A 27,702-nucleotide genomic window follows, 5' to 3' on the forward strand; every position below is an offset into this window, starting at 1 on the left:
TGCTGTGTGAATTTCATTGTTATGATCAATATGGCTCAATGAAATACGATTTTGCACAATGTCTTTTGCCTAGCTATCTTAAACCCACATCAAATCAAGTAGGCGAGAAAGGCAAGGTACTCTAGCTAGAGTAGGCCTTTTTTGATGTTCTGCAAAGCATTGTAGCGTTTTGGGTATATATTGTTTTTGCCTATATCTGGTCTTGTTCGTTGAAACAGAACATGCATACTGCACTTTTAAGTACAACCAGTTTTTTCCTATACTCTAATTACTTTAAACATCCATACAAGGTGGTCCATCTAATGAACTCAGATGTGAAAGGGCAGCACTATATTATCTCATACCGCTCCCAGCCTTTGCAGAACTTAAGATGCCCATTGGAATGATGCGTGAAACATTTACAAGCAGAAATAAGTTGTGCAGTTGCTCACGACTTAAACTCTTATTTGGCAATAATGATCTGGATGAATGAGAATCTTCAGACATACTGCATCACATCCTTGGCGACGTGTAGTTCAGCTCCACAGAATTCCACTAGATGGCGCCAAAGCACGAATCACGCGGCTCTCGAACCTTCAAAAAGGATTCTTCATGAACAGAAAAGGCTTGTGCGAGCATTGTGTGCGAGATTGTCAGTCATGTCGCAGATAATACAGTATGATTCATGAATTTGTCATTGCTTAATGAATGTCTTGCTGCACTATGTTAGGCGAAGAAAATGTGGTTTTAAAAAAAAACAGCTCTCCATGCCCAACCATTTGGGATGCACTTGAAGACAATGTTAGTGAAATTAAGATGCCAAAACCCAAATTAAACTCTAGTTTCACATACCGAAATATCATTGTAGTTGGTTAGAGTAGTTAAAAACAACACATTCAGGAACTTTGTAAGAGGACCGGCTAAATCCAAGAGTGATAGCGGGAGAGAGTGCTGAAAGAACAACAAAAGCCAAGAATGCGGGTGGAACTACAGGGGAGTGTTCAAGGGGATGTTTCCACTTGACTCATCACATGTGGTTGCTAGTAGAGCTAGAGCTCTACGTTACTCCTCCAGGAGCGGACGGAGTTGAGTGAGTCCACTTGGGCACCACCAGCTAGCTAGCACAAGGGGACCGCAGCTTTCCCTGGCTTTTGACGCCTTCTCCCGTTTTATGGAAATAAATTATGGATTGTTCAACGTAACAGCAGCTACTTGGTAAGGCACGATTTAAAAGCAATGCTTTAAATGGCCTTGGTAGTCGAACGAGCTCATATCATTGCCAATCGGATTACAGTTGTGGACTGTTGACCAATGTTATGCATTTTATCTCGAGTCCACTTGTGGTGTAACGTAGTTAACAACATATATTTTAAACCTGTGCGATGTTAATAAACTTGTGTTATTTAATGAACAAGCGACTAAGGTTGTTCAAGCTAAGCTAGCTGACACCCAAGCTGTCATATGACGGGGGACATTAATGTGTTGACTTGAAAGTTGTCTTGCCTGTCAAAAGTCACTCGATAACACAGCTAAGTTAGCAGCTAGCTAACCAACACCTTGAACGAATTACCTTACAAAGCGCAGGCATTTACATAGTTAATATTTTGTTGTGTGGATTTTGACAGCCCCCTCTTTGTACTGATCTCCTGGTCGAACTTGTAATGCTGCCAGCTTTACTGAATTTTGGTCAGTTGTCACTTGTGGCTCAGAAGTTAAGCTAAGTCTTAAAACACGGCTAATGTCATCTGACACCTGTCAGTTCAAGTGCATGTCGCAGTTCATCAAAGGTAATGCTAATTACCCGTTCCTAATGTTGTCTCTTGTCTCATTTGCTTGCATCCCCAGAGCGTAAAATCAAAATGATGAAGCTGTGTCTTCAAAGGGCTCTTCCGAGCTCGGTTTTATTAAGAGCTAAAGTCGCATCAGAATTCGCCAAGCCATCCTTCTTGGCGTCGCACGCTCAAAGGTGTTATCTCGGAACACACAAACGCAAGGAGAAGCTCGAGCCCCTAAACTCAGCGAAAGGCGCGAGAGATTTCATCTACAGCCTGCACCCGACCGAACGGACATGCTTACTGCAGGAACTACAGAGCTTTGAGTCGATAGCTATTGCTCAAGGTAAGAATAAGTAAAGCCGCAAACAAAGCACCCTACTGACCAATACATTGTTTGTGTATGAACTCAGAAGGTAGCTGTCAAATGATTTACACTACCCAGGCGTTGCCTCTCTGTGTGGATCACGGTGTCCCCTCCCCGTCTGTGGGCACAGGACATTCCCAGGTCTGTGTACTTAACTTGCCAAAGAATGCAAGTAATTTTTCTGTCAGATGTCAAGAGGTTGCTGAAGCTATACTGTATTGCTTCAGTTGAGTGCCACACCTGTCTTTGAAACTGTGATTATTACTGCCTTTCCTGAGAGGTCTGCTGCAGATTGCAGCCTACCTTCTTGGGTGGGGTGGTGTGCAGAGGTGGAGCTATAGGGAGGGCGAGCAGGGCATTTGCCCCAGGGCCCAGGGCACTCTTGTATTGGTGGTGGGGGCCCTACTGTGACCTTAGCAGGCCGTATGGGGGCCCTGTAAGTGTCTTGCCCAGGGGCCCTGTGTGCAATTGTTCCGCCACTGGTGGTGTGTGCACCAACAATCTTAAGATCATGTTGAAAACCATAGGCTGGGAATTTGGGAAATCTCAGTGTTTTGACCATTTACTCTTTTCACAGCAGGCTACTTTCCCTATTTTTGAGGAGTGTCTTGTGGTCATGCATCACAAGTTTTTTATGCCCTCTGGTCAAGAGATACTTGTGAGCGCGTGCTGAGCTGTGAATCACCATGGTCCTCCTCAAAGGCCTTTCTGTAGCTAATTCTTACTGTCTTGAAGTTGATCCTTCCATCTTGGCCAAGGCTGTGTTGGCAATCTCAACAGGAGATCACTGAGATGAAAAATAAAAGCTGCAACAACATCAAAGACCGATTGCCTGAATCCCATGCCATGAATTATTGAGTTTGTAGATTGTTGCAGAAGCCTTGAGTTTGTGTTTTCTAGCGCTGTGTGTGGGTGCTTGTTAGCAGGGGAAAACCGTGACTTTATTGTTGGCTGTAACATACGATGAGAAACTGAATTTCAGAAGTAATCACTATAAAGAGATTATGAGAAGAACACCATCATTACATATTTATGGTACTTATAACGGCACTCCTCTCCAATCAGACTTTGTTGCGAAAGAAATGGCATTGCCGCTCTGCTCTGCTCGGCTCAGCACAGCATAACAATTGGAGCTGAATACAGTAGTAAATGCATAGATGAATAATATTACTAACACAGACTAACATTCATTTCAAAGTCTGATTAAGGCTCCCAGAATAGCGTTCAGCATTTAATATTCCACCATGTCTTCCTCAGCCTGAAGATGTGCTTGATGGGGAGGGTGGAGATGGGCCAGTGACTTGTCTGCTGCACCGGCCCCATTCTGTCTCCCAGCCCAAGGCCTCCCCATCAGTCATTTAGCCCAGAGGGGCCACATGGGACTCAGCGCTGGGCTGCGGGTCACTGCCTGGACTGATCTACCATACAATTCTCCCATCTTCTGCCCAGCACCATGAAAGTCGGCCCAGTTTTTTTTTTACTCACTGCACGCAGGTGTAGCGCCCGGTGCGGCCTCCTCAGGGAGAGTTCACTATCTCTCCGCCTCAAGGCTAGACTAGACTAGACTGCCACTTGCTCATGGCCCCTCACGTCTGCAGCAGGCAGACAGGACGAGGACAGTCTGCTCCCCCCTCATCGTCTGCCTGTACTCTCAGACAGTAGATTTAAATTAAATTGGAAAGTGTTCTTGCTTCAGCTCTGACAATAACCTCCACTCGAAAGAACAAAAGTACCGTGGAGCAGAATTTAAGTATAAGCTTATACCATTGTGTTGTTGTCAGAGGCTGTGATTTTAAAATGGAAAGTGTTCTTTTTATTAGCTGTGGTAACCCTGAACAACAAGACTGTGAGCAGAATTTAGGGATATGCACATGAGTGTGAAGTGTTGTCAGTCTGAGATTTTATCGCTTTCCAATTGCATCTCAGCCTGAGGTGCATCGACTGACTCAGAAACTGATGAAGGACCAGTCCCAGAACTGAGAGATTGCAATGTGGTGTTGGTGGTTGCTGAGAGGCAATCTGTGTTCTCTCTCCCTATGGGGACTGTTAGCTGAAGGTTGCCTGGCTTCAGTGCTGTCATGCAAGACTAACCCTTGACCTCCCCATCAACCCCTCCTCCTCATCTCTATCTAAACACAACCATAATTAACAGCCAGACCTTGGCTGGGAAGGTTTAACTTTTGACTTTCCTATTTCCATTCCTTGTTTTTTTCCCTCCGCAAACTCCTTACTGAATATCTGAATGGAAAAGGAATACATTAGCCTACTTACTGGTGTGGAAACAACTCTCATTTACATGCAAAAAATTATGCATTTCTTCCATTTATTCTCCCTCATTAAGGTGTAGCTCTGCCATGGCGTGGAAGCCCTTTTTCTCCCAGAGGAGATACAGCACTTCATGCTTCAAGCTCCGCTCCACTTCTATTAAACTGCACCCAAACAAAACGCACTCGGATCCTGTGGTAATGAGTTTGCTCCTCGGAAATAAACAAACATTATTAAACGAAAAACTTTCCGTGTACAAAGACCTTCATCGACCATTAGTTTCGCAACCTTTAGTCCTATTAGTCAGAGTTCGCCATTTAACCACTTAAGTGGGATATCATTTGGCACTTTTATGAGGTTATAACTGTCAAAGAAGTCATTAGATGTGCTTTCACTTGGCGCGTTCAGAAGACAAATTAATCACAATGTCTTAGCTTTGCAAGGTTTATACTGTTGCCCTGTTACAAACACTTGCCCAAAAGACCTTCCCCGATTCATTAAGACTTGAATGGCTGTGTAGTACAGTGTTTCCCAACCAGGGGTACGTGTACCACTAGGGGTACGCGAGCACACTGCAGGGGGTACTTGGAAAAATTTAATTTTAACAAATGCATGGTGCATATAGTCACACTGCAATAAAGAAGGTGCTGTAAAACATGAGTTTGGGGGTACTCATGGCACAACGAAAAGGCTTGGGGGGTACATGAGACAAAAAAGGTTGGGAAACACTGGTGTAGTAGACCATGATGGGTACTGGTGTTGTTTGATTTCAGCATGCAACTTTATTTGATGAGGTTGAAATGCTTCCCGATGGCCGCTTATGCAGCAGTAAGTTAAGTAATTGATGTGAGACATAATTATGCATAATGTTCCCGTCTTAGTGCTGGCGAGAATGATTGTTTTGCTATTTATGCTGTAAGATGCCGACCCTGTTTCTACAAAGTGGGTGCTGCTGACTGTTTACACAGTATGAGAAGATGTGTAAACACTCACACAGTTTCACACATCCGTTAAGATACGTTTTCGCATCATGGTTATGTGCCCATAGTGTCAGCGAACGTTCTCTCTCTCTCTCACACACACACATACACACACACACACACACATACACACACACACACACGCACAGAATCATAATGGGTATCATCCCTTCTGAGTTTCCTACTTCCAGAACAGTGCCGTATCCGTTGTGAGTGTTCTGTTTTTTTGGGGAGGCAGCCACTCTGAGGCCAATTCTAAATTCGAAAGGCATTAATCAGCCTTGGCCTCGCGACCTTTAAAATTAAAGCTCTTCCACAGCGAGTGCTCTGATCTGCCTGCCAGTGTGTTGCTGTGGTGACTCAGCCATCATTGTCACTTGTGACCTGACCCTGGAGAGAGGATCTGAAGAGATGCTCTGTTCCATTCGGCGGGCATTCACACTTGTGGGTGTGTGTGTGACTGTGTTTGTATGTGTGTCTGTGTTAGTTATGCAGGGTGTGTGTCTGTGTGTGTGTGTGTGTGTGTGTGTGCATGTGTGTGTGTCTGTGTGGGTCTGCGTTAGTTATGCGAGTGCCTGTCTGGCTGGCGAGTACCTGTGTGTGTGTGTGTGTGTCTGAGATTGTGTGAGTGGTGCTTTCCTGTCTGCCTGCCCAAATGACCACTCTGCCTAGATGCGTGCATGCACATGTGTGGTTGAAAGAGTGTGTCTATGGAAATGTCTGTGTCTGTGTGTTATTTGCCTGCCTAAACTACCTATTTGCCCACATGCGTGCACGCACATGTATGGTTGAAATTGTGTGTGTGTGTGACTGTGAGAGTGTGTATGCCTATCTGCCTACATGACCGCAAATGTTTGTGTGTCTACACCAGTGTGTCTGCCTGTGTCACAATCTGCACTCATATCTGTCACAGGATCTGGCACATTCTTGGAGTGCTTGTGGGTGAAAAGTGTGTGAGGTAACCGAGGAGACAACACGTGTCTGACACTATCAGCGTCCCCTCCTGCCACTCCTACCGGCTCTGTACTGTATGTGGCCATGATAACATGTTAGCGTGTGTGCATGGGTGCATAGTCAAGAGTCCTCTATGAGTGTGCTCGTGTGTCAGCTTGTGGGTGTATTTGGTCATGCCTGCTTCTTTTATAATTTCTTATGGACCACATACTGGGATTTCTGATCATGTGTGTGTCTCTGTGCCTGGATGCTTGTTGTATGTGTAGTTTTATTTCCTGTGTGTGCGTGCGTGTACTATTTACAGCTGTGCCTTCCAGGTTGTGAGTGAGTGACCTTACAGGCGTGTCAGCATCCCCCCGGCGGGCATTAGAGCACATTAGTCAGCCTCCCCCTCCCTCCCTCCCTCCACTATGGGACTGTACTGATCCACTCCTGTCTACTCTCGCCCCCCACATTAACTGCCAAGTGCATTGTAATGGTACAGTGCAGCAGTGTTTCCCAACCAGGGGTACATGTACCACTAGGGGTACGCAAGCATATTGCATGGGGGTTACTTGGAGAATTTAATCATAACAAATGTATGGAGCATGGTCACATTGGGATAGAGGAAGTGATATGAGTGAAGGGGAGTTCATGGTATGGTAAATAGGCTTTGGGGGTAGAGGGAACAACAAAGGTTAGGAAACACTGATTATGGGACAATACTGATTCACTCCCGTGTCATGCTCCACATTAACTGCCAAGTGCATTGTAATGGAACAGTCAGGGCTCTGAATTAACACCAGCCAACCGGCCCAATGCTGGTGAAATCTCAGTTTGGCTGGTAGAAAAGGCCAACCTACCAGCCGATTTGATCCATCAGTGAGTGTGTGTCTGGCTAGTAAGATTAACATCTACTAGCCATTTGGGCTGGTGGTGAAGAAAGGCTAATTTACGGCTCTGCGTACAGTGCAGTGCATGGATCTTAGTGGCTCTGCAGATTAGTAGCAGCTGTTGGTGGCCCAGTCAGGGGACCTGGGCGAGGGGAGAGAAGCAGAGAGCAGAGCTCATTACGCTTAGCTTACACACAGTCCCAGTTTAGGGTTCTCACACTGCCACCGCATTCCACAACACCTCTACCACACTTTGTGCTGCAATTCTCATATTCTCATTTGCTCTCTCTGTCTTTCTCTTTCTCTTTCTCTCTCTCTCTCTTTCTCTTTCTCTTTCTCTTTCTCTTTCTCTCTCTCTCTCTCTCTCTCTCTCTCTCTCTCTCTCTCTCTCTCTCTCTCTCTCTCTCTCTCTCTCCTTTTCCGGTCTACTACTCAGTTTTTATTTCTTTTCTTTTTTTTTTGGTCTGAATTCTGTCTCTTTGTTCTCACACCATCCCCTGTCCCCCTGTCTGTGTTTGAGCCTGTTTCTATTTCATGGTATTTTGCTCCTTCTCTTTTCAGAGTTTTTGGCCTCATTCTGTTCCCTTTCTTCCACTGTTGCATTGCTCACCTCTTCACCACTTCCCCTATTATATTCTGTTTCCTCCTCCTCCTCCTCCGCCCTTCCTCCTCTGCCTCCTCTCCTGCACCACTTGTCTGCCGGATCCCCTCCAGCCCCTGCGAGCCCCAGACGTCTGCTGCGCCCTGCTGTTCCCCTCCCCGTCAGCACGGCTGCTCCAGAGAGTGCAAGTGCGGGTAGGGCGCTTGGCCCGGGCTAGCTAGCCAGCCAGTCAGACAGCCCGACAGCCCAGGGTGCCTGAGAGTGTGCCAAGCCCAAGCTGCAGGCCAGGCCACGTGGAGCTAAACTGAGCTGAGCTGTGCTGAGCTGTGCTGTGTGCTGCTGTGCAGTGTGCTGCTCTGCTGTGCTGTGTTGTTCAGATCTGAGACTGGAGTTGTACTGTGCTGTACAGATCTTAGTTGACTGGATTTGAGGTGGGGCTGAATGTTGCTGGCATGCAGTGGCTGATGGTGCCCTCAGTGTCTCACTGCCTTAGTGTCTCACTGCCTCACTGCCTCACGCCTACGCTGTCTGTCCTGGCAGACTAACACACAGACATGTAGTGCTTACACACACACACACACACACATACACACATACACAAACACACACACACATGGGGTACATGCACATACTTAGTTAAGTACACACATGCATGCGTGCGTCTACACATACTTCTACACTTAGGCACACGCGCACACACACACATACACACACTGTTGCACATTTCCAGATTATACTGGGTGCCATTGATATGACATGCCTTAGCGCCCCTGTCCCCACCCACTCCTTTCTGCTGTCTGTCGGTCCTATTTGTCAGGCGCGTTGTTTGTTTTACTGTGGAGGTGTAGCTGCAGAGATTACAGTAGTCCCTCACATGCCCAGTCTTGCACGGTACGCTACGCTGTCTCTGTCTGTAATTGTTTGTAGCAACTCCGTGCCACTCGCTTTTAATAACGTGCTGCAGCTTGGCTTGGTTTTCACTTGGCTCTGCTGTGCTCTTCCTCTTTCCTACTGTAGAGACACTGCGGTCTTCCTACTGTAGACCGTGCTGCTGCCAAACAGTGACACTCCTATTTGGGCCCGAGCAATGTTCTGGCTGCTTGAGATGTTGTAGAGTAGGCTACCGTACCCCTGAGGCGATGCATTTATCACAGTAGAGAAACACTTTGGCAGATGCATCAAAAGCCAAAAAAATGATGAATCACCCAGTGCTGATTGTACTAAGAAACCTGAAGAATCTGTTGGTTGAGATGGTTATGAACAGGAGTGTATATGCATGCTTTCTGAATTTGAATGTAAATCTGAAAATTCATTTTTGAAAGTTAAAACTAAAGTTTTGAAAATACATTTCTCATGTCATGCACCAAAAACTTTGACAGTTACAGTCTGTCCGCTTGCGTTTCTGAAAGAGTTTTGGTTTCAGCTGATGCACAGTGTGATGGAGACAAAGTAGGAAAAGAGAGGAGAGGAGAGGGAGGAGAGTATCTACTACATCAAAGATGGCCGACTCAGGAGGCCTCCCCTTCCAGATTCTCAGATTCCCCACCAATTTAATTGGGAGCATCTCTCTCTCTCTCTCTCTCTCTCTCTCTCTCTCTCTCTCTCTCTCTCTGCCTTCGCATTCAAACGAGCCAGAGAACAGCTAATTTGCTCTCCGAGGATAACGAGTAGGCTTTTAAGAACAAGCAGCCCTTGCGGGTTTATATATTTATTTTCGCTTGTCGTTTCCTCAGCCGTTCCTGTGATGTGTTTCTTCGGGGGTTGAATACAGACAGCAGACAGATGGTGAAAGGTTTATTTCAGACAGGTTTATAGTATATCTTATATATATTTATTATCAACATTATATATTTCAAGAACGTTTATATATTTATTTTTCGCTTGTCGTTTCCTCAGTGAGCGCACTCAGCCGTTCCTGTGATGTTTCTTCAGTGGCTGTCGGTATGCTGTACAGATGGCGGCTGTTTTCCCTTATACTTCACATGAAAGACTCTGCTCATTATTCTTTTTGTCCCCAAACCCCACCGTAGCCCAGACTTAAAAGGGAAACGCAAATGAGCCTCTCTTCTCGTCATTTCACCCCTTCCTGTGAAAAAAAAAAATCGCGACTTTCCCAGGTACATCCTAAAATACACACACAAACACACCCGAGACAGACACACACACACTCTCTTTTCTCTCCCTCTCACACACACACACAGACACGTTAATTAGGGGATATAATTTGCCCTGCGGTGCCCTAGTCTGTGTCTAAAATTGAGCAAGGTGTTGGTTATGAAGTCATCTCCAGGCGGGAGGAGCAGAGCTGGCCCATGTGATTGGCTACTGAACAGTGTTTTACTGTCTGGATTGGGCGATGCCTCAGGAGACTGGCTGGGTGAGGAGAGAGGGATGCCCAGGGGTTCAACTCCCTGACGGAAGACTGTCTGAGGCTAAAGTGTGCCAGTGAATTTTAATTGCTTTGCCATTAAATGGCTGTGCATAACCCATGCAATATTGAATTATTTACTTTTCACTTTTTGCACTTATTTTGCATTTATTTTTAAGCATTGGTGATGGAGAGAAGTCATATCCAGAATGCATTCAAAGCACTCGTCCACAGAATTTGCACAGCTTTTGATTCCATAATTCTGTTGTCTGTAGTTATTAACAACTAATCTGCTACCTCTGCTAAGCTTATTTACATGTAAAATTGTCTATCAAAAATTGCTGCTTGGAAGTTCAACATCGTGTGTGTGTGTGTGTGTGTGTGTGTGTGTGTGTGTGTGTGTGTGTGTGTGTGTGTGTGTGTGTGTGTGTGTGTGTGTGTGTGTGTGTGTGTGTGTGTGTGTGTGTGTGTGTGTGTCTATGCGCTACACACTGTGTGATGGAATTATATAGCATAACGGCTGTGTTTGTTGAAGTTTCAGGCTTAGCTTGTCTGCATGTCACTGTAACATCTTGTTACACCGACTAGTGGTTGTCTTCAATTTTCTTCATTTTGCTTCAGCATATGCACCTGTGATACCGGTGCAGAGAGACGTTATCAGTACTGCGAACAAAAAGTGTCCAGCACAGCTGGTCATCAGCATGAAGCAGAAGAGCTGAGTTGATGTGTTCTATTTTTGGCACGGCATCATCCCCTCGAATCATCAGAAAAGAAACTGGCAGCATTGATGCTGTAATCATCAATTTAAAAAAGATGGCATGCCTCTGGGACTGGACACAAAGACTGCAGCCTGCTAAGTCCTGCTAATGGAATGGGTTTGAAAAAAGCATAAATGCAAAATCAATGTGAAAGTTTGCACATTATTTTATAGTTATTAATTAAAGAACACAATATTGACCCATGAAGACCGGGAGCAGTATCTGTACACAACCTTTAAGACTGTCTGCAGTGCAGCATCTTTGCATAATTTCCTTCAAGTGTTGACTATTCTGTTGCATTTTTTATGCCTGTTATGTTGTAAAGGGTTAACATATAAAACATACATTAAAAACAATAATACACAATGTATAATATCAATAACATACAATATATAAGACTTTGTTTATAAGAGTCTTATCAATACCAAGACTTTATGTCCTAATCAATCTCTCGACCACCCTTGAGTTGTCCTTAGAGCAGCCACCGCAAAACGGTTAACCCCCGCCACCGCCACCACCACCACACACACACCCCACCCCCACCCACCACGGAGCAAACCACTGACCCTGAAATTCAACAGGTCACTCACTGTGGCACGTGACCCTGTCATCCCTACAGTATAGACTGCACGCTAGGCCCCAAAATCCCAGCAGCACGCTACTGGATAGTTGACAATGCCAAGTACCCTCCTTCTCCGTGTCTATATATATCAAGCCGTCGTAAATCGGAACTGTCAAGACAATTGAAGGAGTCTTTGACCTTTGTTTTTTTGTGCTGTACCTTCCTACCTACCGTATCTTACTGTCACATCTCAGTCAGTCAGTCTTTCACTCTGTCCCCCTCCGCTGGGGGTGATCTTGACGTGAGCGTCTGTTTGTGTGTGTGTGTGTGTTTGTTTGTATTGATGTTGTTTTGTTTGTTCAGTCAGCCGTTCATCTTCAGCGCAGACGTCTAGCTGGCCCGATGCCCAGTAATGTGCACCTCCCTGAAACTCTCTCTCTCTCTCTCTCTCTCTCTCTCTCTCTCTCTCTCTCTCTCGCTCGCTCGCTGTCACAAACACACACACTCACTCACACACTCACACACATACACACACACAAACACAAACACACACACATTCTGCCCAGCCAGACGGTGAACCACATTCGTGCTGAGCAGGCCCGTGAGGTCACCGCTGGTTTAAACACCGGCAGCAGCGGAGGAATAGAAAGACGTATGGAAGCCATTCGGTTGAAAAACTGGAAAAGGAACAAACAGCAGCTGCACTCACTCACTCACTCGATCTCTCTCTCTTTCTCTCTCTCTGTCTCTCTCTCTCTCTCTCTCTCTCTCTCTCTCTCTCTCTCTCTCTCTCTCTCTCTCTCTCTCTCACACACAAAAAGTTGGCTCTTCAAATACATGCAGCAGAGGAGCAGGGGACTGAAGACTCAGTGCACAGTACAAACAGATGGCTCTCTTTTGCCACTGAGAGAGAGAGAGAGAGAGAACACTAAGAGTGACATCAAGGAACCTAGAGGGAGAGGCGAAGCCAGCCAGCGAGCGAGGAGGTAGCACATGTGAGAATCAGTCAGGGAGATGGAAAAAACGGGAGGTCTGGAGAATGGGACAGGAAGGCAGATTGAGAAAGTGCTGGAGTAAAAAGAGAGGGGGATGAAGAGTGAGCGAGAGAAAGAGGGCAAGAAAGAAGCTGCCCAATGCCCATGCACGTGTGTCAGTAGCAGCAGCAGCAGCAGCAGCTCTCCAGTCCTCAGGGACAGGCCAAGGAGAGCCACTGGCCAGCCAGCCAGCCAGGCCCAGCTGTTGGGGTGGGGAAAATAGAAAGGTCCTGGGTGAGCATGAGCACGAGTAGCCACTACATGCCAGAGGCCCCTCTCAGGCCATATGGCCAGCAGGGTGAGGAACACGCGTGTATTTAAAGATCCACTCTCCACACGGGAGGGATCCAACCTGCAAGGCACCTGTGCACAGGGATCTGAGAGACCCGAACAATTAAGGGGCCCCAGAACATCCCAGGGGGCCACTGTGAAGTATGGTGATGGCGTTCGGTTAAAAAAAAAATCTTTCTTTAGGGGCAGTCTGGATTACAAAACAGTACAGGGCACTCTGCCTGTGCGCTTGTGTGTTTCACTGTCACGGTTTATCAACTGATGTTGGCTATTGTGAGTGAAATTATTTTGTGTACGTGACGAGCCATACTCGGTCTTGTTTGTTTGTGTGTGTGTGAGCGTGCGTGCACAATCTTGACAGCTTGTTATCTATCTTCCCAAGTTTGCAACAATGTTGACCATAAAAAGCAATGTTTTGACACGAAGCTAATTGCTTTGTCCTGGCTGCAACATCTGACCCATTTAAGCAGCATGATGGGGTCACTAATGTTCTCTCTCTCTCTCCCTCTCTCTCCCTCTCTCTCCCTCTCTCTCTCTCTCTCTCTCTCTCTCTCTCTATCTCTCTCTCTCTCTCTCTCTTTCTCTCTTTCTCTCTCTCTCTCTCTCTCTCTCTCTCTCTCTCTCTCTCTCTATCTTTTGCAGAGAAACTGGAAGCCCAACCACCAAGCTCTGCACAGCTGCGATACTGTAAGGAAGCATTCACACATTCACATCCATCATGTAGTCTTGAGTCATTTTTAGCTTGTGTTATAGATGACATTTTGTCACACATTTGCATTTGAATAGTTCAGAGCCAATTACCTGCTATTTTTGTTCTTCAGGCTGCGCCCCCGTTAGGGGTGGGCGATATGACGATATTAAATCGTAAATCGTGATATTGAGTAAAAGATCGTCTCGAATCTGCCAAAGTGGAGAAATCGTATAGATCGTCTTGCAGTGAAGATGTTTATTATCAGTATCAGAGGGACGTTTTCTCACTTGTGTTGTTGTCTTCACTTTAGTCTTTACATTATTGTATTCCAATTGTACACTTTATGAGAGTATCATCAGTGCGTTAACATTTTATTGACTGCAAATTACAAATTGCAAGTATATGAAAGTTGTTTTATGTTGTTTTTATTTTTTGGATGGAAGATCGTGATAAAAAATCGAAATCGAGATTTTATGTTAAAAAATCGTGATACAACATTTTTGCCATATCGCCCACCCCTACCCCCATTCATGGTTATTCAGAGGACTATTGGTTGTTTTTCATTGCTTGCTATGTTGTAGTTCCTTTTCACCAGACAATCAAATGCACATATTCAAGGCGAGGCAAAATTGCATACAGTGTAGCTCACGATAATGGGGTAGTCACCCATTTGTATCCAGACTGTTGTGATATCCACTGTTTTATTCCTCAGCCATTGTGCAAATGAAATCCATGTCTGCCTTTTTATGGTAGTTCAGTGATCTACTCAGGGCAGCTGCCAGACATAAGCACAGTACGCAGTGCTACGGGCACCAACCATTGCTTAGAGCACCAACCAGTGCTTAGAGCACCAACCAGTACCTGGGGCACCAACCACTTTGCCCCCAAAATTGGGGCCTCTTAAATTTAGATTGACTAAAAAACTTCATAAAAAATAGAATTACATTACAAAACATGTACTTATTAATTTGATTATTATTTTTTTATTATTATTATTATTATTATTATTATTATTATTATTATTTCATTAAGAGGGGGGCCTCCTGCCCAGTTATACGTAGGGCCTCCAAAACCTTAGCAGCGGCCCTGGCTCTACTTGTGTCCATGTGTGTCTGCTCTCAAACGGCATTGCACATGCTCAGCCCAGCGCCGTAGGAAGCAGAACGCCAGTACATTCTTGGCAGGCCACAGTTACATGGCCAAGTCTGGCAGTGCACTGCACTCCTGTCAGTTTGGGTCCTGAAAATGTGGACGTTCCTGAATTTCCTCCTGCCCACGGCAGTGATTCATCAGCCATGGTTATGTTCACAGTCATAGCTGGAGTAGTCTTGGTAGTTAACCCTTTCGTACGGAGCCTTTGTTATAAATGGGTTTTTAGTTACCTATAATGGTAATGACCAAGTCTTAATCTTTTGGTTAGGACTCTCAGTAATGTCATAGCAATGTTAACTAATCAAGCACAGCAATATTTTTTGCAGTAGCCTAGCAGTCTTTGAACAGGAAGGGAAGGCCTTAAAGGGCCACTTAACAACAATTAGCCTTTTAAATTGATTAGATATTGAGCTGCATTTGGGTGCCTGAAGACTTTTCTCCCCTAAGCAGAAAGGATGGGCTTAATGACCATCTGTTGGAGACTGGGGGTGACAGCAGACATACAGATTGGATATAATGAAGCCCTGGTGGCTGGATTTTCACGTGTAATCATTTAAATAAGTAATGGATTTAATACAAAAATAAAATTAAACCCCCAGCACTTTCTATATATGCTATTTTTTCAAATGATGTTTTTTCCATGATAAACTGCACACATTTTTCATATGCAGTGTGTGCAGTGTTTTGACTACAATATACTGCAGTATTGTCTCTTGTTAAATTCTGTACTATTTTTAACACTATACCATTGTAATACTTGTCCAAACCTACAGTACGCAAAATTAGTTGTCCAGCACCGTATTTTCAGTCAATATCTGCCCTGACCTTTCTGAGGGTTTCTCAATCTTAGTCTGTTATTTCTTTCTTTCTTTCTTTCTTTCTTTCTTTCTTTCTTTCTTTCTTTCCTTCTTTCCTTCTTTCTTTCTTTCTTTCTTTCTTTATTTCCGTCTTTGCTCTTCATTTGCAGTGCTCCTCCACAATGCAATTCCCTTCGTAGGGTTCGGTTTCCTGGACAACGCCATCATGATTGTTGCAGTAAGTGATTAGGCTCTTTCTGGCTATCCTTGTCTCTTACAGGCCACCATCCTCCCTCCCACACCCAATCACCCCCAACACCCACACTACTCCCAGTGCCCTGCCCACTGAGACAGTTCTCATAGACAGAGCCATTCAAACAAAATGAGATGGCATAAACAGCTGTTTAGCAATCATACAAACGTAATAATATTGCTGTATTGCTCCTTAATAGACATGTTGCTGTACAGTATGAGCTCAAACTTTACTTTGGCCTTTGTGTGCACCTGTTAACCAGATTTGTGCAGTGTGCATGTGATGGAACAGGATGGCTTAATCGATTGTAATCAACTATTCTGTTTGCAGGGGACCCAAATCGAATTGTCCATTGGAGTGATCCTAGGGATCTCCACCATGGCAGGTATGTACATTAGCATGCTTTCTGCAGCAGTCTGCATTGTTCAATGGAAATCTAAGTCCACCACTGTATGGTGGTTCATGAGTTACTTATGACTGCGTATCATCAGTACCTGGGTATTGGCTGTTTATTGGAACTTAATGCCTTTTATGCCTCCTGCAGCACTTTCCATCTTTATTTGTCTGCAAACATTGCTTATGCCTTCTTCACTCCAGTCTACGCAAAGACACACATACACTATTTCTTGCTTTTGCTCTTCGATTTCTCTTTCTCTTTTTTTCCGCTATCCCTGTCTCTTTGTCTCTCTCTCTCTCTCTCTCTCTCTCTCTCTCTCTCTCTCTCTCTCTCTCTCTCTCTCTCTCCCTCTCTCTCTCTCTTTCTATCTCTCCCTCCTTCTCTCTCTCTCTCTCTCTCCTTCTGTCTCTCTCTCCTCTCTCTCCCTTACTCTCTCTCCCTCCTTCTCTCTCTCCCTCTCTCTCTCTCTCCTTCTCTCTCTCCTTCTCTCTCTCTCTCTCTCTCTCTCTCTCTCTCTCTCTCTCTCTCTCTCTCTATCCTAACCTTTCTCTTTGTCCTACTCTCACCACTCTCTGTGGAGTAATGAAAAGAGAGTGAAACTTCTTGACGGCCTAATCCTGAGGTCTCTCTCTGCTCTGCCTTAATGAAGACTCGCATCGCTGTTCTCTGCCAGACCAGGAGCTCAGATTGTTCATCAAGTCTTTTAATGCCACCCAAATGACACATACACACACACACACATGGGCACATACCTCCTCCACAAACATGCGCACATACGACACACACATACACACTTCCCCACACACCAACAAACAAACAAACACTTGCATACACACCCACACACACACACACACACACACACACCCACACACAGACACACAATCTTTACGGTGACTGCAGATGGCATTGCAGTGCTCTCCATTCCCTGCTGTGTGGGGCTGTGATGGCTCACAGAAACGACATCACCCGCCGCGGCTCCCAAGAGCGATTGGATGCCCGTGAAACGCTTCCGCCATCTGCCAAGCACTTGACTCTGATTGTTTTGGAAGCCTTTTTTTTTACCTTCCAGAACCCAGTCGTCACCTTAAAGTTCAAACCTGTCTCTCCAAATGAATGGTGGAAAAGCCTATTTGAAGTGCCCACTCCACACAAAAAAAACCCTGTCTACTGTATTCCTTTTTTGTTTTGAGTGAAGGTGATGGATGTGGGGCCAGTCTTTTCCCATTTTTCTCCTCATTATCAGCTCCCAAACAGCTTACCTCACAATGAGAAGAGCTCAGTCGCCGGGCAACCGGCAAGTTCTAAATGAATTCCGTATGAAATGATTGGCTGTGGCTGGGGAAGAAGTCTATTACGGGGGGAGAGAGGTGACACAATCTCATCCGGCCCCGGTGACTCGTTTTCTTCTGTTACCGAGGGGACCCGCAGGCAATTTGAAATCAATTCTCTCTCTGACTGGCTTGACTGGAGAGTTCCTGAATTCGTCACAGTAGGCCCTGTGGAAATGTGTGGCTTGTTTATCGATTCGTTTTCTTTTCTTTGTTTGTTTGCGCGGTAGTTTTTCATTTGCAGGTTTTTGCTAATCTTGGAAATATGACTAACACACCTTTTTGTCCTACTGACATAATGCGTGACATGATCACAAAAGCTGTGTTGTTTTTCTTCGACATGATCCACAGATTACATTTACATTCCTGTGTGAAAGTTATAGGCTAATGCCGAACTTGTTTGATATTAGATTAATGTCAGATATGCAGACACGCTTAGCATTCCAATTGATGCAGGTTCAAATGTAAAATGTGGCAGTCGGTTGTTTTCTGTAGTTAGGTCTTGAAGGACTGTTTGTTAAATAATGCCAGAGTAGAGGTAACACAGAGTTAATCAGTGCACAGTCACAGTTAACATTCTCTCCTTTTTTCACTCCTCTGTCTTTATCTTTTCTGTAAAATTATTTTCCCCCGTTCTGTCTCTTCTCTCGTTTTCTATCTTTGCCTCTCTCTGTGTCTGTCTTGTGTAGCTGCTGCCCTGGGAAATCTGGTGTCTGACCTGGCAGGGCTCGGGTGAGTCATTACCATCAAACCCGGAATAACATGCTCCCTAGTTACCATGCATAACACATCAACTTGAGTTAAAGTGAAGAGTTTTGAATATACCATCTCTAGTAGCATTGCTTGACCATTGCAGTAGTGTTAGAAGAAAAGATCCACTACCAGCGTATCACAACTTCTCTACTGTATAGTTCCCAGTTCAAATTGAATTAAAAATCAAACTCAGGATCACACATCCCTAGGTACCAAGCATAACATACTCCCTAGTAACCATACATAACACATCAATTTGAGTTAAATTGGAAAGCTTTGAATGTACCATATCTAGTAGCATTGCTTGACCATTGCAGTTTAGGAAGGAACGATCCACTATCAGCATACCACAGCTTCTTTTTCTGTAGTTCCTAGTTTAAATGAAATTGAATTAAAATGTCCTAAGAGTTAATTATGTTGTGTGTTTCCTATGTGTTTGGTAGTTTGGCAGGCTACGTGGAGGCTCTTGCTCTCAGGCTGGGTATGCAGGTCCCAGAGCTGACCCCCAAACAGGCAGACATGTGGCAAACCAGAGTCAGCGCGCACTTGGTAAGCCGTGCACTCATCAATTGCTTTCTATAGCCATTCATTCATCTCATTAAATCAATATTTTGTCTTCACATGCAGCCGCCCTCTCTATCCCTCTCTTCATATCTTTACCTCATTATTGTCTCTTCCTTTTATAGCCTTGTAATGTGCACTGTTCTACTAGGTAGTGGAACACTTTACTATTCTTTGACAAACTTAATAGCTGCCATAGTGCTACATTACTACAAAAATACACAGTCTTCTTTGGTTATTGCCATTCTGGCAAACGTACAATGACAAACATATAACCAGGGCCACATCTTAACACTGCAACATCTGTCCATATCCATATTTATAAGGTTAGTAACTCAAGATATTCAGAACTTGTACACCAGGGGGGCTGAAGCTTCTTTTATACTTCATTGCACACAGTGGGCTTCAAGAACTCCACCCTGGCATTTAAAAGGTTAAAGGTTAAAAGCTACTCGTGGACCTCTGACGAGAGGGGGGGCTAAAGCTACTTGTATATTCAGTGCACACAGTGTGCCTAGGCTGGCATGGTTGTTTTGCTGCTGTCCCAAGGGCGCATCACCCAGCAGGCAGGGCACTTAGTCTGGAAGGCGGTCTCAAGGGCATTGCGTCCAGAACAGGGAAGTCAAACTCATTTCGGGGCCACATGTAGTCAATTTGATCTCAAGTGGACCGCACCACGGCACCAGTAATATTATCTCAAAATATTGCAAAGTTCTGCTTTCTGTATTAAGCCATCCAGCGGGCCACATCTGGCCCTCGGACCTTATATTTGACACACCCCTGGTCTAGAAGCTCTGAGAACTGAGACTCAGTGGAAGGGCTGTAAAGCCACGAACGTGACTGTCAAGTCTGCTGCATTCTAGCATTTGAAGCCCACAATATTTCCTCGACAGTATCTGTTTTCTGCACACCAGAAAGCAAATTATCAGAATGAAGCCCCCAAATAGTTCCAAGAAAGTATCCGCACACCAGGAAACCAGCCTAGTACTACCATGACATTGGAGGTCAAGTCTGCTGCATTCAGGGCGTTTGAGAATCGTCTGAATAGAATCCTGAACGAGTGAGTCAGTCAGGATTGGCAGGTGGGATTTTCCATAGATGTGCCGCATTATGGCTCTTCTTCCTCCTGGGTCATTCCACGCCAAATCAACAAGAGCCCGCGCACTTAGGTCTCAAAAAATTCTGAAAATATTACCAAGTGTACCCGTGGTACTTAAAAGAAACACTGTAAATTTATTTGAATGTAAGATGTATACTGTCCGTGTTACAGCCAATTTAACTGGGGGAGGGGGGTGCCCATTTTGTTCACACTCTTTTTTTTTTCAAAGTTCACAAGCCCGTAGCTCAATAACTAAACCATGTAGGAAGCTCAAATTTGACATGCTGGTACATAGATAGGAATAGTTTGTTGCAAAACTGTCAGTTTTGGTCTGTATGATCCTGCATCGTCATGGCATTCCCTCAAAGATGATACAAATTGTACTGGAGTTTTTGGTTGTGCTCTGTTTAGGCCTTCAGAAGACATATTTGGCTCTTGATTTTTTTCCCTTGTAGAGACAAGTAGGAACACTCTCATAAAAAGCTATAAATAGAAAGGAAACCCCATCAGTGTTTGACCAGAAGACCTCACAAGTCTGACAAATCATTTTGGGTGTCATTTTCAGAGCTCCAGAACCCCTTGTGGGATTGTCCACAGATTTTTATTTTATTTTTTTCTTCATTCTCCATGAATTCTTCTTTTTAAAAATGTAAATGAGACTTGTCTTATGTGATGTTTTCTTTTGTAATTTCCAACCTGAACATGGGCAACATGCACATTGAGGGCAATATGTTTTCTATGCGTTTCTTCCGCTGCCATCTGCTGGTCAAAAAAAGTAACAACATGACTCCTTGTGCCTGACCTACTGTCTCTTTTGGTGTGTGAACCTGCTCCCACATTGAACGCTCCTGAAATCATTGAAATTGAAAGGGATACCTGCACCCCTGCACAGGGACTCTCGGGTGATCATGTCTGGGCAAAATTTGCATTTGAATATTTAGTCTTTACATTAAATGTTATCGAAATCATGTTGCTCTCTTTTTGCATTTTGCCCATGTTCAGGGTGGAAATGACAAAAGAAAACATCACATAAGACAAGTCTCATTGGCATTTTTAAAAAGAAGACTTCATGGAGAATGAAGAAAAATATAAAATAAAAATCTGTGGACAATCCCACAAGGTGTTCTGGTGCTCTGAAAATGACACCCAAAATGATTTGTCAGACTTGTGAGGTCTTCTGGTCAAACACTGATGGATTTTCCTTTCTATTTATAGATTTTTATGGGAGTGTTTCTACTTGTATCTACAAGGGGAAAAAATCATGAGGCTATGTTGGGCACAAATATGTCTTCTGAAGGCCTAAACAGAGCACAGCCAAAAACTCCAGTACAATTTGTATCATCTTTGAGGGAATGCCATGATGATGCAGAATCATACAGACAAAAACTGACCGTTTTGCAACAAACTATTCCTATCTATGTACCAGCATGCCAAATTTGAGCTTCCTACATGGTTTAGTTCTTGAGCTACGGGCTTGTGAACTTTGACAAAAAAAAGAGTGTGAACAAAATGAGCACCCCCCTCCCCCAGTGAAATTGGCTGTAACATGGAGAGTATACATCTTACATTCAAATACATTTACAGTGTTTCTCTTAAGTACCATGGGTACACTCAGTAATATTTTCAGATTTTTTTGAGACCTAAGTGCGCGGGCTCTTGTTGATTTGGCGTGGAATGACCCTCCTGTCCTTCTCAGCTGTGTCGCATTGAGTTCAGTGTGAGAGGCTGAAGTGGCGCGTCAGCAAAGACGAGGACAGGTTGTTTACCCAATCACATGCAAGGATTTTTGACGAGGACCATTGTTTGAGAAACGTTTCGATTGTGGGGGATGCCCAGATATTATCATGAAGACGAAGGTGAAAACATACCAGCTGGCGCGAGTCAGGTTACAATAATCTGATCCTCAGGGACTAGTAGAGATGTACTGTACTGTACTGTGGCCATTTATGAGCTCCGAACATAAAGAGGTAGTGCACACTGCACAGTGGATGGTGTTTTATCCCCGGAGGATGTGAGCTTATTTCAGCGCTATCGGAAAAGTCATGATCCGTTCAGAGATCGATGCGAGAGGCCGGGATATATAAAAGGCCACTCAATGAAGCCTGCAGCCTCCAGGCTCCCGATATAGAACCTGCAAATCACCACACCTCACACGAGACCTCACGCCAAATGCCATTCCACCGTACAAGCATATGTACAAGCTCACGCTGTCTTTTCTCTCTTTCTCTCTCTCTCTCTCTCTCTCTCTCTCTCTCACTCTCTCACTCTCTCTCTCTCTCTCTCTCTCTCTCTCTCTCTCTCTCTCTCTCTCTCTCTCTCTCTCTCTCTCTCTCTCTCTCTGCCCTCCACTCCTATTCCTGACATTACACAAGACCTCACACCAAATTCCACTCCATCAAATGCAAGCACCTCCTACACATTCTCCTTTTCCCTCTCTCTATCTCTCTCCATCTCTGTCTTACTCACTCTCTTTCTCTCTCTGCCCTCTTTTCCTGTCCTCTTCCCACCATCACACAAGACCTCACACCAAATTCCATTCTACAACTACAAGCACCTCCCACTCTCTTTCACTCCCCTCTCTCTCTCTCTCTCTCTTTCTCTCTCTCTTTCTCTCTCTCTCTCGCGCTCTCTCTCTCTCGCGCTCTCTCTCTCTCTCTCTCTCTCTCTCTCTCGCTCTCTCTCTCTCTCTCTTCTTCCTCTACTCTTTTGTACTCTGAGGAATGTCCTTGCACCATCTTGGATGATTCGTAGTGGCAGCTGTCATGGACCTTGGCTTTCTTCACGCCAGGGAACAGCCACACCACCACCATGAGGGCTTCACAAAATTAATGTATGTCCTTACATGGCCAATACACCCACCTCAGCGAGTAGGCACCAAAAGTAATGTCAAGTGTCACGTAGGTGTTGAGTGGTAGATGGTAGTGAGCGATACAAAAAATCTGTTGAAAAAATAGAAGATTTTTTTTTTAAATCCTGTACTGTAGGAAAGATTGTCTTGGGTATGTTGGCCAGGGAATTGTGAGCAGTCACTAAAGGACTGGGTGTTGGTGCATGGCTGTTCTTCGTCTACTACTGTACAACTGTGGATGAACCCTGTCCTTGGGCAAGGTTAACCCCCCCCCCTGACCCCACGGCAACCCCATACTTCAGAGTAATGGAAGTCCTCTCCCCCTGCTTTATGTGTGGGTATCTTTGAGCGTAGGATTCCTTTAATGGGTTTTTATGTGGTGTTAACACCCTGGGGAGATGTTAAAGGCAAGGACGATAAGGGCAAGGGCACTGCAAAGATGTAAGGACACATTTCCATAGTGTTAAATCGATACTGTAGCATTTCTGGAAATACACTCATTTCACTCATCTCCTTCAGTTAAATTATTGAGTGTTACCTTTCTCCTGTACTTTCAGCCATTCTCTCAGTATGTTGATGCTACTTCTACAGTAGTTACAAGCTGGCAATTATCATTGAATCTTCTGGGTCCAGCTATTATTCTATGTTGCATTATAAGCTAGTATAAAGGTAAAATTTGCACTGCCAGACTGAGAGAACTGCTGGAATTACAGGAAAATGGCAAAACTCAATCATTTAACTGAAGGAGAGGTGTAAAATTATCTTATTTCCAGGATAGTACAGTATCGCTTTAAAGACTGCAATGGTTTGAGTGGACAAGGACATTGTGATCGGAAGCAGGTCAGGCATGGGTTAGCCATTACTATAAACGCCAACCCCTTAACACTTAGTGTGCATATTATTAATATCCCACTAAGACTCACATAGCACATAATCATAAATGTTGTGGAAAAATTTACCATTTGTATGGCTGGATTACCTCTACACAACACTGGCAGTGTTGAAGCGAAGAGAGAAGGCTTGAAATTGAAGTGGATGCTTCACTGTCAGCTGAGCATCACACTTAGTTTTGCTCCACGAGAGACAACCCATCACCTGCAGGTCACTTTTAATCATAGACGTTGCATTTTACATCCTCGCATGTAGGTGGTGAAGTGCCGTATTAATTCAGCCTGCTGTGATTTGCTTCGTGGTCACAGTCAGAGAGTAATTGGCCATCACATTAAGTCATGACGGCAGTGCCGGATGATGAGTGTTTGTAGTACTATAATCTGCATGGCGCTCTAGTAGTGTAGTGGTTCCCAACCATTTCCAACTTGGGGCCCACTTGAAATGTCCACAAATGTTCACAGCCCACTTCTGACCTACTAGACAATATATAGTTCTATACAGCAACACACACACACACACACACATATTATTTCGATTTTTAGAAAATTATTTCACAGGCCACTTAGAATATCTTCGCAGCCCACAGTTTGGGAATCACTGATCTAGGGTCTCCGTTAAGTGGTGGTGGTGTTTATACAAGGGGGGCTTAGCATACCTGTAAGTGTTCATCAGACAGGGCTTCTCTGCATGTCATCATTTGGGGTTACCTATTGGCAGATGAAGCTTTGCAACAGCGCTGTTGTGGTGAGGTCTTGTTTTAACATTTTGGTCATGATCACGATGAGTCTGGTTTATTATTTTGGATATAAAAAGAAGAATGAAGCAGATAACAGACCACTGAGTACCTATTGAGTGACATGCCCCCCTCTCTCTCTTGCTTGCTCTTTTCTCTCTCACACAAACAGCCTGCTCTCAGACATTGATCTTGGCTTAGGTTATCATTCTACTCATACAGTATTTGTGAATTATGGGCTATTGGGCCAAGGCAGACAACATAATACATTTGCATCCACTCAATAATAATATTTATAGGCCCATAATAACCTCAGCGTTGTTGGAAAGCTGTGTGGCCCTCAGCTCAAAGATCAATCAAGTTGAATGCTAACGCTTTTGGAATTACGGCGTACTTTAATATTCTCTTGTGTTTTGGTTGTCATCGTCACCGGCAGTTGGGCATATCGCTGAGCTCGGGGCTGCTGTTAGACTCCCATTCAAAATTACATTCCATCTGTGTAGAAGTGATTTGTGCAGGTATTTATTTGTTCTCATTTCATTTCATTTCATCGCCCCCTCCTCCTCCTCCTCCCCCCACCCCCTGGTGGCATGATCTTTATCTTGCGCGTGGTAGCTGTCTCCTGATCTAAATGCCACTAGGCCGCTTGCTAAACGAGGTGCTCACTCATCCTGCTCATCTCCTGCCGCCAGGGACAGATTACTGAACGGGCCTATCAGTCCCAGGCCCAAGGGCCCAAGAGTCAAGGGGCCCTGAAGTGTAAGCCTCTATATTTCCATTCACATATTGCGTTAAAATCACACTTTTAGCAACTGAGTTTTCACGTTTTTTCAGGGGACAACCCCTCAAGCAGCATCTGGACTGAAACCCTGAATGATTTTGTAAACTAGCAACAACCATTGAGTGGGGGCTTTTCTTCTTGTCTGGCCCAGGGGCCCATGGAATCATAATTCATCACTGCCTGCACTGCCAGCCAGCACTCGCGATTCACAGTTCCCCCCATGCCCCGCTCTGCCAGGAGAGAACCTCTATCGTTCTTACCAGCGAACAAAAAGAAATGAATGAGTTCCAATTTGGAGGTTGGGAAACTCATTTGTCTTGTGACGGGGCGGGGGCGGCGGTTGTCCGGACAGGGTTTGCGTGTCATCCCACATGACATATGGGGAGCGGAGCTGCCTGCTCGCGTTTCTCCAGGAATCCAATGAATGATGGCGAGTGTTGGAAGATAGGGGTGGATTTTTTATTTTATTTTATTTTTTTAAGTGTTTCATCAGAAGAATGATGGCGCCATCAAGTTGTTTGTCGATTCATTTCCATAATAAATTTGTGGTTAGGATTTTGTTTGAAAGTGATTTCCGATTCAGTCCATACTACGGCCTGCTTCGAACATTCAAAGATGAAATGTCCCATAATGAACTTCTCCTATAATATCTGGATATGTTTGCAGAAGTCTTTCCTTGAAAACCTTGGGGTATGCAAATATGTCTGCTATTTATCAAATTATAAATTCATTTTGTTTCATCTTCACAATCACAGCCTTTTGAAGTATTTTTAGTTAGCCTTTAGGAAGGTGTCTGTGTTCACTGTCCATTGGCTTGGGGACAAACAAAGATGAATTGAATTGAATTCTCAAGCTAATATAGTGAGTTGAAGTAAACTGCCCTGTGAATGATGACTCAGCTGACAGCCCTGCTACTGTGAATTGTTCCCTGTTGGTGGAGAACAAATAAAGATGAATTGAGCTGAATTGAATAGTTGAATTGTATCAACTCAAATGGAATTCTCCAGGCCAACATCAGTCAGTTGATATTAACTTAGCTATGAGTGATGACTCAGTTCAGCTTGACTTGACACCCGTCTCTAAACTGAGCAGTGGAAGGCCATTCGCCAGGCCAGCACTGAGTGAAGTTGTGTACGTGGAATATTCAGATATTGAAAGGAAGGATAGCAGTTTTCATTCCAAATGTGACCTGTGTTCCTGGAATATTCTGGTTGCAGAACACTGTTTCGCACATGTACACAGAACATTCCAGAACTTTTTTTTTATCTGAACACTAATATTCCTGAGTGTCCTAAGAGAGGAGATCCAAAGCACTGAGAAGTGGGGTTAAAAGTTAGCAGTTAACCAGTTAAAAGTCCTTTATTCTATTACATGGGACATCAAGCCGCCACGTTTTGTTCATGTGCAATCTTCTTCAGGGCTTAATTTTACCCCACAGAAGCAACTATTCCCCTCTCTCTTTACTGACAGTATTCTGTTTGTACTCTGTGCATGTAACTGTATTCATGGTCAACTGAAATTAACGATGAGTTAAGCGATGAGTGACAACTCGACTTGACTTGCCACTTGTCTCTCCGCAGGGGAAGGCCATTGGCGTGACCATCGGCTGCATCCTGGGCATGTTCCCCCTGTTCTTCCTCAGCGAGGAGGACGACAAGAAGGACAAGGACGCTCAGAAGGAAGCACAGAGCCCAGCCAGTACAGAATAGCAAGGCCCAGCAGGAGAGGAGCACAGTCCTGGCTACACTTCCTCCCTAAGAAGCCTCCTCTGAAGGACACTCCTAAAAAAGACTTCTCTGGAGCTCCCATCCCTAATCACTAACCATTGCAGTCCACCCCACTGCCCGCCTCCCCTTCCTTCTCTGCCAGAGATGTCAATCCTGGGTTTGGAAAATGAAAATCCTGCCACCAATTTGATCCATCCAACTCTGAATCAGCGGATTGTAATAAGCACTCAAGACAGGTGGACCAGTTACACAGGGGGGGGTCACCTGTGTTGGAAGGAAACTGTGGTAGGGTTTTTATTTCTGAACCAGGTTTTTTTCGCCCCTGCTCTCCCCCTCCACAACCGCATGCATCCAAATAGGCACTAACGCTCTGATGCATGCCAGTGCTGAGTCTGTTGTCGGCCTTGTTTAACCTCATCCCTCAGTGCATCTACAAAGCCCCCTGTGTGTGTACCGTGTACAGCCGTGAGGGGTGGTTTCGAACAGAACAATACATTGGAGTGCAAATTTATGCTAATTTATTTGAAACTTTGTAAAGAACTGTAGGACTTCTGGGAAGTGTGTTGGGCGTCATTCATCTTTTGTATTATTTGAGATCAAACTTAGCAACTCTAGCCTCATTCTCATTTTTACATTATTATGGTGTGTGTGTGTTTGTGTGTGTGTGTTTTTCAATGTTTGCACGAAGTGACAGAATTTTTCATGTTTTCCTTTAAAAAAAAAAAATACAGTACATTCAGCATACCTGTAATCAAGGTGGTAGCCTGGAATAAGCAGCCAGAGTTGGGCTGCACTTAATAATACGCACAAAAGGCCTAGAGATTAAGGAGGTGCCCAGTGGGAGAACTACAAAGGTGACTAAGTGATAAACCTGGGGTGTATTCCCAT

At 44.6% G+C, this 27,702-nt stretch overlaps 1 protein-coding gene across 2 annotated transcripts; it reads left to right on the forward strand.

The window, feature by feature from the left end:
• Positions 1-563: 563 nt before the first annotated feature.
• On the forward strand, positions 564-27,702 carry tmem65 (transmembrane protein 65). Of its 2 annotated transcripts, none has more exons than XM_063185448.1 (8): positions 564-655; positions 1,825-2,097; positions 13,446-13,490; positions 15,614-15,681; positions 16,027-16,081; positions 18,111-18,153; positions 18,618-18,723; positions 26,668-27,702. In XM_063185448.1, the coding sequence occupies exons 2-8, from the start codon at positions 1,839-1,841 to the stop codon at positions 26,794-26,796; spliced, it is 705 nt and encodes a 234-aa protein (XP_063041518.1). In that variant the 5' UTR covers positions 564-655; positions 1,825-1,838; the 3' UTR covers positions 26,797-27,702. The 2 variants fall into 2 exon arrangements, with proteins under 2 accessions (XP_063041518.1, XP_063041517.1); XM_063185447.1 differs by lacking the exon at positions 564-655 and adding an exon at positions 862-1,194.

The sequence above is a fragment of the Engraulis encrasicolus genome, chromosome 20, assembly GCF_034702125.1.
Source record: "Engraulis encrasicolus isolate BLACKSEA-1 chromosome 20, IST_EnEncr_1.0, whole genome shotgun sequence".
Taxonomy (NCBI): domain Eukaryota; kingdom Metazoa; phylum Chordata; class Actinopteri; order Clupeiformes; family Engraulidae; genus Engraulis; species Engraulis encrasicolus.

Bases quoted from the DNA above. Each gene is read 5' to 3' on its own strand.
- tmem65 (XM_063185448.1), top strand. From the start codon at position 1,839: ATGATGAAGCTGTGTCTTCAAAGGGCTCTTCCGAGCTCGGTTTTATTA. The intron at 18,154-18,617 runs GTGAGTCATTAC...TGTGTTTGGTAG, and splicing joins TCTGACCTGGCAGGGCTCGG to TTTGGCAGGCTACGTGGAGG. The intron at 18,724-26,667 runs GTAAGCCGTGCA...GTCTCTCCGCAG, and splicing joins CCAGAGTCAGCGCGCACTTG to GGGAAGGCCATTGGCGTGAC.